This window comes from Pyrus communis, chromosome 8 (assembly GCF_041283825.1).
Source record: "Pyrus communis isolate YQ-2024b chromosome 8, ASM4128382v1, whole genome shotgun sequence".
NCBI classification, from domain to species: domain Eukaryota; kingdom Viridiplantae; phylum Streptophyta; class Magnoliopsida; order Rosales; family Rosaceae; genus Pyrus; species Pyrus communis.
In genome coordinates this window covers 19,409,140-19,427,845 of record NC_142572.1, presented here as the reverse complement: position 1 = coordinate 19,427,845, position 18,706 = coordinate 19,409,140, and the positions used below count along the sequence as shown (strand labels likewise).

Here is an 18,706-nt window from a genome sequence, read left to right as displayed (position 1 = left end):
ACAACACCAAAGTAGAGAGACTTACGACAGAGAGAGAGAGGAAGGAAGAGGAAGAAAGAAAGAAAGAGAGGAAAAAGAGAGGAGAAAATAGTGAGACTTTATCTTTGTAATCTTAATCATTCACATAGTGCCGTGCACCAACCCATAACCTTCCATTTTTATTTATTTATTTATTCATTTTTTTCTTTTCTTTTTTATATGATGTGGATGCATCATCAAAAACCTTTGTCTTTTTCTCCTTTTGTGTCAGCATCATACACCAAAATTCCACGTTTCCAATCCTTTTTTATACGATGCATGAAACACCATTCCATAATCCCTCATTCCTTTATGTCTCTACCAGTCTCAAACCCAGGGCCAGCTGGGTTGCTGTGGAGGTCACACATAACCAATTTAATCCAAAAGTTCTAACAGAATTTACGAAAATGATCATAGCGGCACGTTTTGATGAGTTGAGGGACTTAATGGTAATAAACTTTTAGTTGATGGATCATTGCTTCGACTGAGTTAAAATTAAAAGGCCATTACTACAATTAGTCGATCATTTCATTATGTGTCAAGAGATATTTGCTAAATTAATTGCGGATCATATTGTCAAAAAATGAAGTCCAGACCGTACGTTGCAAGTTGTAAAATGGCGACAATTGATGAGTCCCAGTAGCACACTTCCGAAATCTGAACTCGATCAACTCTCGCGCAGCTCGCAAGTATCACACTCGTCGTCGCTGCTATGGAGCAGTTTAAAGGCCAGCCCCGGCTTCCGAAATTCGCCGTCCCGAAACGGTACGACGTAAGGCTGATGCCAGACCTCGTCGCCTGCAAATTCGGCGGCTCCGTCGACATCGACCTCGATATCGTCGCCGATACCAAATTCATCGTTCTCAACGCCGCCGAGCTCTCCGTCAATGCGGGCTCCGTTTCTTTCGCTCACGGCGGCTCGTCCAAGGTGATCGATGCGCATTTGATTTTCAAATTTGTAGAACTGACTGAAAAAAGAAGTAGAACGGAGAGTGAGGTGTTTGGCTGATGAAAATTTTCATTCTTTTTATGTCGATTTGTTAATTAATACTCGATTAGTAAGTCTAAGTTCAATTAATCAATCGTTGATTAGTTTTGGTTTAATTACTGCTCTGTTCATGATTTGTGGGCAAGTGAATGGATTGGAATTGATAAGATGATTGTAACGTTGCCAACTTTACTGCCTTGTTTGGCTGCACGGATAACGTAGGAAATGGAAAGATTATTTGGAATTCATTTAGTGCGTTGTTTGGCTACTTGTGTCTTTACTGAATGAGTAAATGAATGTTTGAGCAGGTTTTCAAGCCTTCGAAGGCCGAGACGTTCAAAGATGATGGAATTTTGGTTTTGGAGTTTGGAGAGATGCTTCCGATTGGGTCTGGAGTTTTGGTTATTGAATTTGAAGGAATTTTGAATGACAAGATGAAGGGTTTCTACAGAAGGTAGCTTTTGAATGCAGAAACTTTTGCGCAGTCCATCTTCGATTGTTCGTTCAGTATTATCATGTCCCAATGGTATAGATATGTCTAAGATTTGTTTTGTTTTGTGCAGTACATATGAGCACAACGGTGAGAAGAAAAATATGGCAGTTACGCAGTTTGAACCCGTTGATGCCAGGCGGTGCTTTCCGTGTTGGGATGAACCTGCTTGCAAGGTTACTCTCTCTCTCTCTAACACACACAGTTGACTTAAGATATTGATTTTCATCGAAGGAGGAGGGGGAAGGCGTTAGGTAGTCGACAGCTGGCACTCCTATCTTACATCGAATCCTTGGGATGCGATCATACCAACTCACATGTACCGGATCCCATATGAACTCCAAAGTTAAGCGAGTTTGGGCGAGAATATTACTAGGATGGGTGACCTGCTAGGAAGTCCTCGTATTGCATCCCCATAGCCGACCCCACCGAGTGGGAAAAGGCTTAGAAGTAGAAGATCAAGTGATTTCGTTTACACCATTCTGGATATACATTGTTATAAATGCATTTTTGAGACTAGGTAAAAAGAGATCTATTGTTTAAGGTGGTAGTAAAGATGAGAAATCAATCTTCCCGTTCTGGTTAAATTGTTCAAATATAGAGTTTATGACTTGCTGGCTATTTGGTTGGCAGGCTACATTCAAGATTACACTTGATGGTGTTCCGTCTGAACTAGTAGCCCTTTCTAACATGCCGATTCAAGAAGAAAAATTGAATGGACATCTGAAGACAGTTTCATATGTGGAAACACCAATTATGTCTACATATTTGGTGGCCATTGTTGTCGGATTGTTTGATTACGTTGAAGATCATACTTCTGATGGTAAACTCCTACACAATATCCTTAGTTTCATGTGTATGTCAGTGCAACCCTTTTTTTGATGATGTCACATTTGATGTCGTTACAGGGGTCAAAGTGCGGGTATATTGTCAAGTTGGTAAGGCAGACCAGGGAAAGTTTGCTTTGCACGTTGCTGTCAAGACACTTGAATTGTGCACAGAGTATGTGTAAAAGTTACTAATCATTCATATTCAAGTTGGCAATTGCACTTGATGCATGTTATGGACTAATGTAGCAGTTTCTCTAATAAGGTCCCAAGAAAAATTGTTTGGAGGATTCTAGAGAAGAAAAAAGTAGTGTAGCATATATCTAAGCAATAAAGGATATGCATGATGGAGCAAGGACTGCAGTAAGAACTCATGAAGGAGAAAATGAAAGCTTTCCCATAACCATAGGGTTACACCAAGGTTCAGCTTTAAGTCCTTACCTTTTTGTGTTGATAATGGATGAACTTACATGACATTTTCAAGATGATATCACTTGGTGTATGCTTTTCGAAGATAATATAGTACTAATAGATGAAACGCATGAGGGAGTGAATGCAAAGCTTAACCTTTGGCGTGAAGAGTTGGAATCTAAAAGTCTTCGTCTAACGTCAAAGACAGAGTATAGGGATTGCAAGTTAAGATAAAGTGGGGGTCCAGATGAGATAGGGTGAGGGTTGGAAATCAGGAAGTACCAAAGAGTGAATACTTTTGTTATCTTGGATCAATCTTGTAAAATAATGAAGAATTAAATGGAGATCTCAACCATAGAATACAAGTTGGACAGATAAAGTGGAAGAGTGCAGTGTGTGTGTTGTGCGATCGTCGTATGCCACTAAAGCTCAAGAGAAATGTTATAGGATGACAATATGGTCAACAATGCTTTATGGCACGGAGTGTTGGGCTGTCAAAAAGCAACATGTGCAAAAAATGAGTAGTGAAGATGTGAATGCTTCATTAGATATGTAGGCACACAAAGAATGATATGAGTAAGAACAAGGATATCCAAGGTAAAGTAGCAGTGGCCGCAATTGAAGATAAGATGAGAGAAAATCAATGTATTAAAAGACGGAGTCGTTCCATGGATAGCCCCGCCTAGGCATGAGGTGTGAGGCTTCGCCTCACGCGACCTGTATAACTTAATATATATTGCATATATAATTATACATATAGTATAATACTTTGGATATAAACGCTAAGTGGAGCTATTATAGGGAATTTAAAATGAAATAAAGATCCAGCGGAGCAATTATTATAGGGAATTTAAAGGAAATAATGGCTGAGTGAGTAGTTGTAGGAAATTTCAAGAGAAATAAATCTTGGCTAATCAAAATGCTAGGTGGCAGAATCTGAATGGGCTATTAATAAAAAACAAAAACATAAAAAAAAGTTAAGAGTTAGACTTTGCCACTAGGATTTGGAGAGAGAATTTCTTTCTTCTTTCTTGAAACTAGAACGGCACAAAGAGGAATGGCAGAAACAGAGGAACGGCGGAAATAGACCTGGAATTGGAATGAAAAAAAGGCCCAACTGAACACCTGGGCGCGCCTCTGTCACCTAGGCCCGTCGACACTTCCTTACACCTACCCTCACAAAACAGAGGCGAAAACCTAGCAGCCCCGCCTCCAAGGGCGCCTAGGCAGGCCCCGAGGCTAGTTTTTTAGAACAATGGAAAATCGTTTAAAGTGGTTTGGACACGTGAACCGAAGATAAAAGAAACTTTAAGAAAAGATATGTTGTACCTGGAGCTAGCGGAAGATGACTATGAAACAGAGCTTCAAGGCAAAAGGGGTGGAGGAAGATATAGGAAGACTTGGGAAGAAACTTTAAGAAAAGATATGTTGTACTTGGAGCTAATGGAAGACTTGTCGCAAAACCGAGCGCAGTGGCATTCTAGGATTCAATTCATACAGCCGATCCCACTTAGTGGGATAAGGATAAGACTTGGTTGTTATTGTACTTATGCTGCATTACATTCCATTTAATATGAAATCATTGATGATAAATTCTGCAGATATTTTGCTGTGCCATACCCGTTGCCCAAATTGGATATGGTTGCAATACCTGATTTTTCTTTCGGCGCCATGGAGAATTATGGTTTAGTTACATACCGAGAAATAGTTTTGCTTTTTGATGAACAACATTCTGCAGCTGCCAACAAGCAAAGGGTAAAATGCGCATCCTGAATGTTACTGCTTTCAGAATTATCTTGGTTAATATGGTAGGGAGGTATAGTTTTAGCACTCAATGATACGTTTAATCACTTTATTTGGTTTTGGTAAAAGGTTACGATTGCCGTGGCACATGAATTGGCACACCAATGGTTTGGCAATCTTGTAACAAAGGAATGGTGGACACATTTATGGCTGAATGAGGGATTTGCAACATGGGTATCACTTCATATCATTGTTATACTTGTTAGTTTCCATGCTTTTGTACTTATAACTAAGTAGTTTAATGTCATTAGGTGAGCTATTTAGCTACTGATAGCTTATTCCCAGAGTGGAAAATATGGACTCAGTTTCTTGATGAAGTCACTGCTGGTCTTAAGCTGGATGGGCTTGAAGAATCTCACCCCATTGAGGTACTTATTCGTGCAGTTGGTCTTTCTTGGGTTTCATTTTAATTTTAATTTCCTTAAGTTTGCTGTTTCCTGGCATCGAATCTGGATCATCTGCACAGAAGGCTTTAAATAGTAATATTCACCACTATAGTTTTCAAGGCGTTATTATTGGAGAGTATTAGTGTGGACAAGTCTCTCTGGTATTTATGGTTTAATCTGTTCTTTTTGGCCAGGTGGAGATCAATCATGCTGCTGAGATTGATGAAATACTTGATGCGATAAGTTATAAAAAAGGTGCTGCTGTTATTCGGATGCTACAAAGCTATCTAGGTGCTGAAGTCTTCCAGGTATGTCCTTTGATTTGTCAACTAGTGTGCTTGAAGGTTGAAGGAACTATGTTATTTTCTATGATATAAAAAAGGTAGAGAGTTAATTGCATGCCACTTTTTAATGCATCCAGAGGTCACTTGCTTCATATATCAAAAAGCATGCTTACTCAAATGCAAAGACAGAAGATTTGTGGGCTGCCCTTGAGGAGGGATCTGGTGAACCTGTAAACAAACTAATGAGTTCATGGACACAGCAGAAGGGTTACCCGGTTATTTCTGTCAAAGTCAAAGATCAAAAACTGGAGTTTAATCAGGTTTCCTTATGTTTGCTTCTTTCAAAGTTGTTTGGTTATCAAATAAAATTCTGAAAGATCCTCTCAAGCTCTAATGCACATATAAGCTGTTAAGTCATTTGTTTAGGTTTTATTCCACGGTACAAGGACACGAACAAAGAGATCTAATAAGTAAATTAATGTATGGCAGACACAATTCTACTCAAGCGGTTCCCAAGGCGATGGGCAATGGATTGTGCCGATCACATTATCCTGTGGCTCGTATGATGTACGCAAGAATTTCCTACTACAAGCGAAGTCTGAAACTCTTGACATAAAGGAATTTCTGGGTTGCTCAGTAGGAAAGGCTGGATGTGGAGGCACAAGCAACAAAGACAATGCTTTATGCGGTTGGATAAAAGTCAATGTGGATCAGACTGGGTTTTACAGAGTGAAATATGAGGATGAACTTGCAGCTGCGCTTAGAAACGCTATCGAAAAGAAGCAATTGTCTGAAACTGACAGATTTGGTAATCATCATTTCGTACGCATGCTTGTTTATCTCTTTGATAGTGAAAGTTTTCACCAATTTTTTTTCCTTTCACAGGCATTTTGGATGATTCCTTTGCCCTATCAATGGCCCGCAAGCAGTCTTTTGCTTCATTGCTTACCTTGATGAGTGCATACAGAGAGGAACTTGACTATATCGTGCTGTCAAATTTGATTACTGTAATGATCGCCCCTGCATTGTGTTTATGTTACTGCATTGATGACCTTGGCCTGATTCTGGTCCTCATGTTTCACAGATAAGTTATAATCTGGCAAGAATTGCAGCCGATGCTGTACCCGGACTACTGGATCACATTAAACAATTCTTTATTGGACTTTTCCAGTATTCTGCAGAGTAAGCTTGTTCTTTTCTTAACAACTCAAATGGCTACGTAGATAAACTATCAGGACACAAGATTTGCTTCTGTCTTTTTCTTTAATTTTGTTAAAAGTTTATCATTTATGATGGAATTTCTTTACAGGAGGCTTGGTTGGCAGCCTAAACCGGGCGAAAGCCATTTAGATGCAATGTTGAGAGGAGAAATTTTGACTGCACTTGCTGTTTTTGGTCATGACCTGACGTTAGATGAAGCAAGTAGGCGTTTTCATGCCTTTATAGAAGACAGAAACACGCCCCTCCTTCCCCCAGACATTAGAAAGGTTGCTTTGACGTAAATCATTAATTACACATACCTAATTAAACTTTTAAGTTCATCGTTGATATTAATTATGGACTACTGTTGCAGGCAGCATATGTGGCTTTAATGCAAAGAACAAGCGTATCTGACCGATCAGGCTATGAATCTCTTGTTAGAGTCTACAGAGAGAGTGATCTAAGCCAGGAGAAAACCCGCATTCTAGGTAAATATAAGTAATTAGTAAAATGATGCTTAACATATGAGGTTGTTAGATTGTAGCAGTAATCGATTTGTCTGTGCCTGTAGGTTCTTTAGCGTCTTGTCCCGATCCCAGTATTACACTGGAAGTTCTCCACTTTATATTGACTCCTGAGGTATTTCAGATTTTCTTTCTCTTAATTGGAGGTTGAAGTTTTACTTACAAGTAATAATTTTGAGAATCTCAAAGCTTGATATACTGATTTTAATGCCCGTCTACGTAGGTTCGCAGTCAGGATGCTGTATTTGGACTTGCTGTTAGTAATGAAGGTCGGGAAACAGCATGGACGTGGATGAAGGTAACTCTCACTAGTTTACGACATACTACAAAATGTTTCCCACTTTCATGGATTTTTTCGTTCTTTTTCCACTTTTGCTGCTATGATTCATTTTTCCATTTGGATTATCCGAAACCAGGATAACTGGGAGCACATCTCAGAGACCTGGGGGTCTGGATTACTAATTCCTCGCTTTGTCAGTGAAATTGTTTCACCGGTTCGTTCTTTCTTTCTCTAGGAACTTTCGTTCTTATGCTCGAGGTCTTTTGTTGTGCAACTTAGATTTCTAATACCTTGTTATTTCCTTCTACCTTCCTCTGCAGTTTGCTTCATTTGACAAGGTTAAGGAAGTAGATGAGTTCTTCAAAGCACATCCAAACCCGAAGATAACTAGAACAGTGAAGCAGAGCATTGAGCGGGTGCAAATCAACGCCAAATGGGTTCAGAGTGTTCAGAGCGAGAGAAACCTTGCCGATGTCGCGACGGAGTTGGCATGCCGGAAATACTAGGATTCCATGTTTGGCTGCATCTGTTTTATAACGAAGATTATGGGCTGGTTTGGTATTAGTGTGCTTTACAAAAAAACTGCTTCTGCTGTGCTATGAGAATAAGCAGTTGTAAAATAAAGCAGCAGAGTGTTTGATAAATTTTTTTGTAAAAGTGTTTTTGGAAAACAATATTATAGTGTTTGACAAACTTTTATGTAAAGTAATATGACGGTGAGAAATGATAAAAAAATGGTAAAATACTATATGTGTCATAAATTTAATTTTCTTAACAAATAAAGATGAACTACTAAAGTTATTGAGTAGGGATTGGATTTACTCGGTTTCTCATGTTTCTCGTGAGAAGAATAGAGTAGCTGATGGTATGGCAGATTTAGGCCATAAGTTTGACATTGGTCTTCTTGTTTTTTATGAGCCTTCTCTTGTAGATAGGTTGATCTTTGAGGATGCTGTTGGGTTTCCTCATAACCGCTTTGTTAATAGTTAATTGATCTTTGAGGATGCTCTTGGGTTTCCTCATAACCGCCTTGTTAATAGTTAATTGTTTTTCTTGGATCTTTTGACCCCCAATTTTACCAAAAAAAAAAAAAAAAAAAAAAAAAAAAAAAAAAAAAAAAAAGGGGGGAACTACTAAATATTCTTTACCAATTCATGTAAAGCAAGATTCTTTCACTATTGCATACCTCTAGACTGACAACACATTCGTAATCGCCTCCAACATTTTCCCAATTGCAGTGGTGGCATCGAAGCTTGCAGTGGCCAATAAATTCCCAGATGGGGACCAAGCGCACGATCGGACGGTTCTGGTGTGCGTTTCATCCAGAACTGCCTGCAACCCATAAAAACTCCATTAAGAACCGACCCATTTAACAAAAAAATGGAAATATTAAATAAAATTAAATGAAAAGATGGGTCACCTTATAGTCCCAAGACGAAGTGGAGGGGTTTTGTTCCCAAATACAAACGGTCTTATTACCGCTGCAGGAAGAGAAGGGAAGGAAAGGGGGATTCCGGCGACACCAGTGGCTGGATTCCAGGCGAGGCTCCATACCCTATCGGTGTGGCCCTGTAGCGTCCGAATCTCACGCAGCTCTTTTGCTAACTCCATGGCCAAGTGAGGCTGTGAGCTTTGAGGAGTCGACGACCGCGAGGCAGAGGATTTGACTGTGTGAATGCTCTCCTGCATTTGTTGCATTACTATAAAAAAAACTGGAGTAATTTCAAAGATTAAGCTGTGAATGAAGTTTGAGGTTGGGGATTGGGTTTGGGGCGACGAGTTGGGAGTGAACGAGTGAGACGGGAGGGAGAGAACCAGTGAGATGGCACAGCAAGGAAGAGGACGACGCGAGAGGTCAGGGCGATATTTGCAAACTTTCATTAAACATTACTGTTCATCGTGTTTCTAAGATAAAAAGTTGGTTTTTAAAAGCAGCAAATAGCTGCTTCCACTTTTCAACTGTTTCTTGCAGCAGTTTTGAAAATAAGTGTTTTGTTTGGGTTATCAAACACAAGCTCGACTTTTTTTCATCCTTGCTTTTAAAAAAATTTAAGCAGTACCAAACTGATACTGTGTTTGGGACTGGATTTCCAAACTTATGTAACTTGAACTTGCCAAAACAAAGAATAAAGAGACATAAATAATTGTACTAGTATTCTCTCAAGGCAAATGCAACCATTACTTGAATCTCATGTGATCTTTTACAAGGATGGGGACTGATAACACCACGGAACGCTGTTACGGTCACGTGAACAAGTTATTCCGCTTGATTGTCGTATGTTTTCTTAACCGAATACCTTCCATTGTCATCTCTGGTTTGTCTTTTTTGGAAGAAGATTGTCTGTTGTCTATTGTCTATCCCGCTAAACAATATTTTTACTCTAAACTACATTAAGAAAGGAGGGAGGGTTTGAACTTGGAAAACTGATTATAGATAATCATCTCAAAAGAATTGACTACAGATGATTGGATGGTGTATTGGTAATTTTCATTTACAAGGCCCATTAATAGGAGGTCTAGCCCAGTCTAACATTTTCCCTTCCTTCTTAAACGGCCCAATATCTACCCGAGAAATATATAAACCGGCCCAAAACACTTCATCAGAGAGTGAAAAACTCGGACTTCGCCCCCCGCCTCTGAACCGGTCTGCGACACATGGGGATCGTCGCCGATTCACAGAACAAGAAGAAACCTTCTTCTTCTTCCACTTCTCCCTGTGCAAAACTCAGAGACGCCTACCACAATTGCTTTACCAGGTCCTCTCTGCACAAAATTAGTTTCCATTATTGCCCTTAAACCCTAATCTCTCTCCTCTCTCTCTCTCTCCTCGCTCTTCAAAATCCATTTTTCGTTTTCTGAAAAGGGTATAATGGGTATTGTATTTGTGTGCAGATGGTACTCGGAGAAGTTTGTGAAGGGCCAATGGGACAAGGAGGATTGCGTTTCAGAATGGCAGAAATACAAGGCCTGCCTCGCCGTGCGTTTCCAAATCTTACCCTTCTTCTAAATGTTCATCCAAATCACAATTAATAATTTTATATAAATATTTTGCTTATTTTATTTTCTGGGTTTTGAAACTTATTTTAATTTTGGTTTTGCGCAGGAACATTTGGAAGATAAGCAGCTGAGTCGCTTCTTAGAGGCTGAAGGCAATGTGAACTCCACCACCACTGACGGTGGCTAACGAAAACCGGCAGCGGCGGAGATGGTAACGCCGGTCTTGGTTAGGAGTTTTTTTTGTTAGGTATAACACCTCACTTTGGTCGCCTTCGATAGAAGTGGTCGTTTGTACAATGCCAATCATTTTGGTTATTTTATGAAAAATACCCGGTATTTTTATCTAATCAGCCCGTCCACTTCTTCTCAAGGCCATTTGGTTAAAAAAACCTTGAGAAATCGAAAACTGAGAATATCGAGTTGGGTTCGAAATGTGTAACATTGGGCATCAACATTCTGTGAAATTGTACGTTTTCGGTTAGTTTTCTGTGATAATTTGAAGGGTTTATACTTTTTACAATTTCTCAACGATCACATTATTTGAACAGCAAAGATGCACTTTGGTTTTTGGCATTGCTGATTGCTTTTACACTTCATTTTCCATTGGCATTGCTTCGTACGCGAACAGAGCTTTGATTGCTTCGTTTCTTCTTGAAGAGGAAATGAACAACCATCGACTCTTCTCCTTTGTTGTACGCGAACAGAGCTTTGGCTGCTTCATTGCTCCGTACGCAAACAGAGCTTTGGCATTGCCACCGAAATGAAGAATGTAGGCCAATATACTCTCCATTTCACGGCTGAATCCATAATTGATTTTATGGAGCAGGAAGCCTCTGTTTCAAACGTGCTGATATCTCCGATGACATCTCTACATTCTGCAGCTCTAGATCCGTACACACCGTAACAAAAATAACTTGAATCGATATCACGGCACATAGTCCAGCGACTCAATCTGGTAAAGAATTAATCGCTTACGCACAGGCATTGCTCTTCTATGGAAGCTTTTTGTGTCGTCAAGCTGCAGATCCCGGTAACTTTGCAGTTGCTATATCTCTGTGCAATGCACAATGACAAAGATTCCCAGCCACGCCCAAAATCAAGAAGAGTGTGTGTGACCATATTTTATCCGTGACATTTCACAGTGGAGCTCCAACGCTGCTTTCTCAGCATCCTCTACTTGAGTTCTCACGCTAGTGTGAATCTTGGAAAAACGTTTAAAGTGTTTTCTGCAAGAAACGTATAAGTGGTGCTTCTTGTAATAACCAATTCAAGTTCTTTTAGAACCCAAAAATATTGGAAAGTGTTATTGGCATTTTAAAAATCTCATTTTACACTCCTTACAATTGTATTTTTCTTTCTTAATATAAAAAGTTTGGAATGTAGAATGAGATTTTTGAAGTACTAATAACAATTCTCAAAATATTTTCTCTAATGTTCTCGGCTCCCTATTTTTACACGGTTTTGACGGAAAGATAACTAGAAAGTCCAACTTTTGAGCCCATCTATGCCCACCAAGGCGGACCGGACCCAAGTAGAAACAAAGGCCGAAGTATGATTTTGATCTTGGTCTATTTGGTATTTTAACATCTTTAAAGATTGATTCATGCAAGTGATCCTTTATTACAGTGGTGTAGAGAAGTGTTGCTCTTACATTATGATAAGGGTTCGAACCTCCCAACTTCCTCTCCAATCTAATAAATCTATATTTTAACAAAAAAATAATAAAAAAGATTGATTTATATTTACACGTTTGCTAAGAACAAAATTAACTATACTACAAAACTTTAAAAAGATTGATTCATGCAAGTGGCTTTCTACTACAGTGGTATAGAGGAGTGTTGTTCTTGCATCATGGCGAGGATTTGAACCTCCAACTTCCTCCTTAATCTAACAAATATATCTTTTAACCCAAAAAAAAAAAAAAAAAAAGATTGATTTATATTTACACATGTTTTGCTAAGAACAAAATTAACCATACTACGAAACTTTAAATTGCTACGTTTGAAACTACAAGGATAAGTAAAATCTTAGTTAAAATATAAGGTTAAAATTATTATGGTAGTGATCTTGACGCTCTTGTTTTTTACCCAAATAATATTAGGGAAGTTATATTTTTAAGTTATATTGATGTACTCACACGTGGCAGATGATGGATACAACTAACGTTCAATCAGATGGATCCATTAACTGACGAGAGATATATACGTCACTTAACACATCATCTGATAAGCCAATGTGATATAAAAATACAGTCTCTTTAACATTAATCTTTCTACGTATGCAATAATTTTTTTGTTTCTCTCTCCTAAGTTTCATTAGTTAAAAGAGATAGTAGGCACAGAAAAGAAAACGAAAGTCGGAAAATAATTATTTTTTAGACGAAAGCATATTTATCGTTCACGAAAAACAATGACCATTATAACCTCGCCAAACTGGTACTAGAACGACTCTCTAATCACTCCACCGTCCAACACACAGAAGACAAAACTTCTACTTTCAATCGCCTTTAAAATTCGTCACGGTGAAGTTTTTCCCGGAAAATCTTCACACGATTCCCGAGAAAATACCCAAAACCAACCACACGGCTCGCTCGACCAAGCCATCCATCTACACGGTGTTCATCGGCTGGGGCCCCGAGTGACGTTCCTCCGGCTAAGAGGCGCTCGGTCCTTGCTGGTACTGTACATTTGCAGTTTTTTTCATATTGTCAGAATTTCTCATTCGATTAATCAGTTCCAGTGTTTGGATTGTTATTCAATAGCATCTGTAGGGGGTTTTAGAGAAAAGTTGAATTATTTACAAGTTTCCATGGTGGGTTTGGTTGGATATGGTCTAATTAGATTAATTTGTATGCAAAGATAAGATATCATGTTGCAGAAAGCTGAGAGTAGGGAAGATTACAGTGGTGGGAATTCCAACAATGGTGAGTTGTTGCGTGACATTGAAGAACTAAGCAAAGCCCTTTACTTTCATAAATCCCCACCGAAGGTTTTGCTTTCCTCTTCTGATGGAAGATCCAAATCTGCTGGGAAAACCCCTTTTTTGGATTCGAACCCGAGATTTGTTGGAGAAGATTTGTTGCACAAGGACAAGAAATCGTCTTCGGTGTGGAATTGGAAGAAGCCCTTGAAGGCTCTCAGTCATATCGGGAATCGGAAATTTAGTTGTTGTTTTTACCTTCATGTGCATTCTGTTGAAGGGTTGCCTCTGAGTTTTAATAATCTTAGTGTATGTGTGCATTGGAAGAGGAAGGGTGAGGTGCTGCAGACTCAGTCTTCGAAGGTTGTGGAAGGCGTAGCTGAATTTGATGAAACTTTGATGCATAGGTGTTCTGTGTATGGAAGTAGAAATGGCCCGAACCATTCGGTTAAGTATGAGGAGAAGCTGTCGTTGATCTACGTTTCTTTGAGTGGGGCACCAGGGCTTGACATCGGGAAACACTGGGTTGATCTTACGAGGCTGTTACCACTTACTTTTGAGGAGTTGGAGGGGGAAAAGAGTGGTAAATGGACAACAAGCTTTAACCTTTCAGACAAGGCTAGAGGTGCTAATCTAAATGTTAGTTTGGGATTTCTGGTGATGCAGGATAAGTTAATTAATGTGAGGGCTAATCCAAATGTTCCTGAGCTTCTGAACACAGGGCCAAGGAGGTCAAGTTCGTTGGACGGTGGAGCTACAATGCTTCGCCCAGTTGGGAGTTTGCCACGTAGTGTAACTCCCAAGCCTGCCTTCTCATCTCAGTCTCTTGATTTGAAAATTTGTCGCGAAGTACTGCTGAATGAAGGGTTGGAGCTCTCCAAGTCAATTGATTTCTTGTGTCAGACACTTGATGAGACGAGATTGAGCAGTGTAACAGAGTCAGATTGTGAACATGTGCCGCCACTTGAACCTAAAACTGATATAGACTTTTCGTTTGCTAAAGGAATTGAAGAATATGAGGATGATGACGATACTGAATTTACCATTGTAGAAGTGGGGACAGAAATGTCTGAGATGGAAGAGTTAAAATCTGATCAAGTTCCCGGTCATGCTAATGATGAGTCAGAAGCAGTTGAAATTATCAATGTGGATGAGATCATTAATGGTTATGACATAGACCTCGAGGAGAAGACTATGGTTATTCCAAAGGAAGCCCATGGTAGTTATGTGGACGAAGTTGTGGTGGATGACCGCAAACATGAACATGATAATGTATGCACCCAGGGATCAGCCATGGATGACGTGGAGTCTGCAACTCACATGCTCTTGATTTCAGAATCAGCAGATTTGGATCGTCCATTTTCTTCAGGAGAGTTTCTTGAGGAAAGGAACCACACGGAACTTAAGTCGACTTACAAATCAAGTAAAACAGGTAAAAAATCACTTAGTTTGGACGATGTAACTGAATCCGTGTCAAGTGATTTCTTAAACATCCTTGGTATGGACTGTAGCATGAGTTCTGATAGTGATGCCGAGTCTCCTAGAGAACGTCTTTTAAGAGAGTTTGAAAAAGAGGCTCTGGGTTCGGGAAACTTATTTTTTGATTTTGATTGGAAGGAAGAGCAGCCCGAAATTGGATCCTCTGTTTCACCAGGTTCTGATTCTGGAGATTGCTTTGAGAATTCTGATTTGTCATTGATTATTGAAGCCGCTGAAGAAGAGCACAAGAAAAGTGAGCTATTAAGAAGAAGGAAGGCCAAAATTCTTGAAGGCTTGGAGACTGAAGCTTTGATGCGAGAATGGGGATTAAATGAAAAGGACTTTCGGAATTCTCCTCGTACCTTCTCTGGTGGATTCGGCAGTCCAATTGAGCTCCGCCTTGAAGAGCCACTCCTACCTCCACTCGGAGAAGGCTTTGGTCCTTACGTTCGGTTGAAGGGTGGAGGCATTTTGCAGTCTGTGAATCCTTCGCTTTTCAGAAATGCTAAAAACGGTGGGAACTTGGTGATTCATATTTCTAATCCCGTTGTTATACCAGCAGTAATGGGTTTTGATGTTATCCAGATAGTGCAGCATCTGGCAATGGTTGGAGATACGCTGCATGAGTGTGTGAGTAAACTAATGCCTTTGGAAGATATTACCGGGAAGACAATACAACAAATAGCCTGGGAGGCAGCGGCTGCAGCGCGTAACATAGTGGTGTCTGAGAGGTTTGTGAGCACAACAATTACATTGATATCTGAAGTATTGTGATTTCAAATATTTCTCTATTTGTTGGCTTAATTCTCCTCCTTGTTTCAGGTTTGAGCAGATTTTATATCGTGGGAGGCAGGATGAAGGATTTCCTTCTAGTTGGAGTTGTCATAACCTGAGTTCTGCCGAATTGGGATGTAGTGAGATGGGGTCGGACTACGTATCTCTAGAGTATCTTGCCCCTTTGGCAATGGGAAAAATTGAAGCTCTTGCAGTGGAAGGGTTAAGAATCCAGTCCCGCATGTCAAGCGGGGAGGCACCTCCAAGTATATATCCTCAGTCTGGAGGTTTGCAACTATGCGGTTTTGGAGACCGTGTTGTTGATGCTGAGGGATTAATTGCTCTGTCTTTACCATTGGACGAGTGGCTGAGGCTAGATGCTAAAATCATTAGTGATGAAGATCACAGCAGAGAGCGATTGTTGAAAATCCTTGCTGCCCATCATGCCAAGTACACAGATTTGGTTGATGGAAATTTGACACAAGAAACAAACTGCGGTGGTTTATCCGGTAGGAACTGTGGACTTTTGGGGGACAACCTCACAATTGCTCTCATGGTGCAGCTTAGAGATCCCTTTCGAAACCATGAACCAGTGGGTGTTCCAATGATTGCTCTAATTCAAGTGGAGAGAGTTTTGGCCAATTTAATGCCAGAGGTGTCAAGTGTGCTGTTAAACGATAGCAAAGAGAACGAACACGATGAGGCAGTCTTTGACGAGATTGGGGACATGAGAAAAGGGGAGACAAATGAAGGAGATGAAGGATGCAATCCTCAGTTTAAAATCATCGACGTCCATCTTGCAGGAGTGGATGCTGCGCCTGGAAACAGGCGGCTTTGGGGTACCACAACCCAACTGCATTCTGGCTCCCGATGGTTGCTTGGCGCTGGCATGGGTAAGACCGCTAGTTTTCCAGTCTCGAACTCCAAAGCCATTGTAAGATCATCCACACCAGTTTCAGCAAAACATCAAAGGGATTTTCTATGGAGCATTTCCTCTGATTTTCAAGGAACAGGAGCTACCTGGAAGGATTTGATAGCTCCACATGTTCGAAACCCGAATGTTATATTTCCGAATGAAGGCATCAAACCACACATAAACCTGTAACATGTAGATGTGCTTTCCTTGTACAGATTCTTTTGTTTGTAGAGCGAGAATAGAGATGTTAAGCTACAGGTTATTATGTGAATTATAGGTTCTGTTGCATTATACTTCACACATAACCGATTCATGTGCATTGATTTATTTTTATACAAACCATATTTTACTTTTTAACAAATCTCAACTGGGTGCGGAATTCGAACTTGGGTGCCTAAGGAATTATATCCACTCTAGCCCAAGTAATTATGCCCATTAATGCCGCAGACTGTTAGTTTGGTTTTGGTTAGGAGAAAGTTTCATGTCATTTCCCTCTTCAGCTAAATAACATGGAATTGAGGCTGTTTTAAGTACTTACTCGAACAAAAATTCTTGAGTGCGCCAGAGTACTTTGTATACACCAGGTGTTTTAACCGTTAAATCTATATATATATATATATGTATGTATATATATGTATGTATATTTAAACAAAGATTTAATGGTTAAAACACCCATAGTATCTAAGAAAGTCTTCTTACTGGAAACATCTAATGCTTTTCTGATGTCCATGACATAACTTAGGACAGGATGTCCGTTCTTCATTTAAGGAAAGAACATTGATGTGATGTATATAACATTAACATCTAACACATCGATGTCAAAATGTATCGACATGCTAAAGGAACAGAATCCGTCATCTGACAAAGAACATACGTTTTGCATAGAAAACTTATTGTCGATTACATTAGTTTATATATATATATATATATATATATCTTCCATAACAGATATAGCAGTCTTTGTTCAAATCAATAGATGAACAAAAATTTGGAGAAAAAAAACCTCCTAGTGCTTAAAGTGTTGTTGAAATGCAGGTCACATGATTAAAGCGTTAACCAAATAAGACTGCACGTAACACACGAGATAAACTCTCGTTTCAAACCCTAAACTCAAACAACCAACCAAGTCTTGTCCCATTATGTGGGGTCAACAAAAGGATGATCCAAGCCAACGAAGCTTCCCGCTTTGTAAGGACCCCAAACTCCAAAAAATGCTCAAAAATTAGAGGCCTGGATGATTATGGACTCCATCATAAGTTGTAATTACAAACCTTGGATCCTCCCTATCTCTCTCAACTCTTTTTTTCACGTGGCACCCTCCAATTGAACACTTGTAGTAATTTCTGCAATCAAACATAACATCATCAGATTAAAAACATCTAAACATGGCTAAACGTTATCGTATATGTGGGCCAGGCAAGTTGGGCAGAGCAGTGTACCCGCCGCCTTACAGGTGAGTTTGAATCCTCTTCAATAGATTAGGATAGTTTAGAGGATCGTTTGTAACTTTGTATATGAAAAGGAACAGATCTGTATTCGATTCGGTTAATCGTGCTCTTACTTTGTATATGTTTTCTTTTACCTTGGATTAGGGCTGCTTTTCACCATCTTTTTACCATACTTCCTCCACCTGAACCCATCATCCAATATTTCAACCTCTGATTTTGTTTTGAATGCAACTCTGTCTCCAGCTTCCTGCCTCTTCCGGCTGCTTCCATTCTCTCCTCCTAACACACACACACACACAAAAGATAAATAAAAAAGGTGACCCCAAGCCAACAAAACTCTCAGCTTTGCGAAGGTCGGGAAGGGAACGTTTAGAAATATGCATTAGAAAAAAAAAAAAAAAAATATATATATATATATATACATACATATATAATATATATATAATATATACGTGTGTGCGCATAAGTATTTATACGCTTACTGCTAGTAGACCCTCCAGGTTGGCTGCTTCTTGCACCAGACTCACCAACTTCATTCGCTCGAAAACCCGAATTCTGGGCAGAAAACTCCGAACCTACGAAACTCGGATCCTCATCCAGCCACTTGCGGATCATCAAGTACTCCGAAAACTCAAAATTCAAGTTGCTGGAAAAGTCATTAGTCTCAGGTGACTCCACTGACCTGAAGTTGCCACCAGACATTAAGGTACTGTAAAGTATGGCCAGACTGAACGTTGATCACGACCTAAATATATGATATCTCCATCTCAAAAGGAGGAGGGTTTCTTCGTGACCTTCCTTGTCAATGAAGCGAAGCTTCAAAGCTGGTGCTTAGGACTGCCACAGACAGTGACAGACATACTGTTATTATGAAATAAAAGAAAGTTCTATGGTGCCTTGAAGTTATGTTTCAAAGTTTTTAATCATTATATCTTCGTCATTATATTTTGAACCGAACCGAA

General features: G+C 39.7%; 4 protein-coding genes, 1 long non-coding RNA gene and 1 pseudogene across 7 annotated transcripts; 4 read left to right on the top strand and 2 right to left on the bottom strand.

Annotated features, from left to right (window-relative positions):
- The first annotated feature begins 299 nt into the window (after positions 1–299).
- Positions 300–7,954, top strand: LOC137717473 (aminopeptidase M1-like). Of its 2 annotated transcripts, XM_088698792.1 has the most exons (19): positions 300–946; positions 1,315–1,460; positions 1,570–1,672; positions 2,130–2,319; positions 2,405–2,498; positions 4,336–4,489; positions 4,607–4,711; positions 4,789–4,905; positions 5,118–5,231; positions 5,345–5,527; positions 5,697–6,015; positions 6,093–6,214; positions 6,292–6,389; positions 6,517–6,694; positions 6,781–6,895; positions 6,979–7,046; positions 7,155–7,229; positions 7,348–7,425; positions 7,532–7,954. In XM_088698792.1, exons 1-19 carry the CDS (start codon positions 731–733, stop codon positions 7,715–7,717), a joined length of 2,661 nt encoding a protein of 886 aa, XP_088554918.1. In that variant the 5' UTR covers positions 300–730; the 3' UTR covers positions 7,718–7,954. The 2 variants fall into 2 exon arrangements, with proteins under 2 accessions (XP_088554918.1, XP_088554919.1); XM_088698793.1 differs by lacking the exons at positions 2,130–2,319; positions 2,405–2,498; positions 4,336–4,489; positions 4,607–4,711 and having other exon boundaries at positions 554–946.
- Positions 1,792–1,910, top strand: LOC137719318 (5S ribosomal RNA; annotated as a pseudogene).
- A 388-nt stretch (positions 7,955–8,342) lies between the features above and the next one.
- On the bottom strand, positions 8,343–8,772 carry LOC148695273 (uncharacterized). Its single transcript, XR_015965473.1, has 2 exons — positions 8,632–8,772; positions 8,343–8,543 (listed from the first exon to the last, which is right to left on the bottom strand). It is a non-coding gene; the product is annotated as an uncharacterized LOC148695273 (long non-coding RNA).
- Positions 8,773–9,796: 1,024 nt separating this feature from the next.
- LOC137717899 (protein phosphatase) lies at positions 9,797–10,728 on the top strand. Its single transcript, XM_068457403.2, has 3 exons — positions 9,797–9,967; positions 10,104–10,188; positions 10,315–10,728. The coding sequence occupies exons 1-3, from the start codon at positions 9,867–9,869 to the stop codon at positions 10,393–10,395; spliced, it is 267 nt and encodes an 88-aa protein (XP_068313504.2). The 5' UTR covers positions 9,797–9,866; the 3' UTR covers positions 10,396–10,728.
- Positions 10,729–12,653: 1,925 nt separating this feature from the next.
- On the top strand, positions 12,654–16,657 carry LOC137717687 (protein PLASTID MOVEMENT IMPAIRED 1-RELATED 2). Its single transcript, XM_068457127.2, has 2 exons — positions 12,654–15,337; positions 15,429–16,657. Exons 1-2 carry the CDS (start codon positions 13,077–13,079, stop codon positions 16,483–16,485), a joined length of 3,318 nt encoding a protein of 1,105 aa, XP_068313228.2. The 5' UTR covers positions 12,654–13,076; the 3' UTR covers positions 16,486–16,657.
- A 498-nt stretch (positions 16,658–17,155) lies between these two features.
- Positions 17,156–18,685, bottom strand: LOC137716780 (putative WRKY transcription factor 43). Of its 2 annotated transcripts, none has more exons than XM_088699086.1 (3): positions 18,221–18,685; positions 17,879–18,023; positions 17,156–17,639 (listed from the first exon to the last, which is right to left on the bottom strand). In XM_088699086.1, exons 1-3 carry the CDS (start codon positions 18,444–18,446, stop codon positions 17,519–17,521), a joined length of 492 nt encoding a protein of 163 aa, XP_088555212.1. In that variant the 5' UTR covers positions 18,447–18,685; the 3' UTR covers positions 17,156–17,518. The 2 variants fall into 2 exon arrangements, with proteins under 2 accessions (XP_088555212.1, XP_068312261.2); XM_068456160.2 differs by having other exon boundaries at positions 18,227–18,676.
- Positions 18,686–18,706: the final 21 nt, after the last annotated feature.

Coding starts and splice junctions, on each gene's coding strand:
- LOC137717473 (XM_088698792.1), top strand. CDS start 731: ATGGAGCAGTTTAAAGGCCAGCCCCGGCTTCCGAAATTCGCCGTCCCG. Junction 5,232..5,344: donor TAGGTGCTGAAGTCTTCCAG/GTATGTCCTTTG, acceptor TAATGCATCCAG/AGGTCACTTGCTTCATATAT. Junction 6,896..6,978: donor GGAGAAAACCCGCATTCTAG/GTAAATATAAGT, acceptor CTGTGCCTGTAG/GTTCTTTAGCGTCTTGTCCC.
- LOC137717899 (XM_068457403.2), top strand. CDS start 9,867: ATGGGGATCGTCGCCGATTCACAGAACAAGAAGAAACCTTCTTCTTCT. Junction 9,968..10,103: donor TACCACAATTGCTTTACCAG/GTCCTCTCTGCA, acceptor ATTTGTGTGCAG/ATGGTACTCGGAGAAGTTTG. Junction 10,189..10,314: donor AATACAAGGCCTGCCTCGCC/GTGCGTTTCCAA, acceptor GGTTTTGCGCAG/GAACATTTGGAAGATAAGCA.
- LOC137717687 (XM_068457127.2), top strand. CDS start 13,077: ATGTTGCAGAAAGCTGAGAGTAGGGAAGATTACAGTGGTGGGAATTCC. Junction 15,338..15,428: donor AACATAGTGGTGTCTGAGAG/GTTTGTGAGCAC, acceptor TCCTTGTTTCAG/GTTTGAGCAGATTTTATATC.
- LOC137716780 (XM_088699086.1), bottom strand. CDS start 18,446: ATGTCTGGTGGCAACTTCAGGTCAGTGGAGTCACCTGAGACTAATGAC. Junction 18,024..18,220: donor AGGGTCTACTAGCAGTAAGC/GTATAAATACTT, acceptor TGTGTGTGTTAG/GAGGAGAGAATGGAAGCAGC. Junction 17,640..17,878: donor AAAAGCAGCCCTAATCCAAG/GTAAAAGAAAAC, acceptor GTTTGATTGCAG/AAATTACTACAAGTGTTCAA.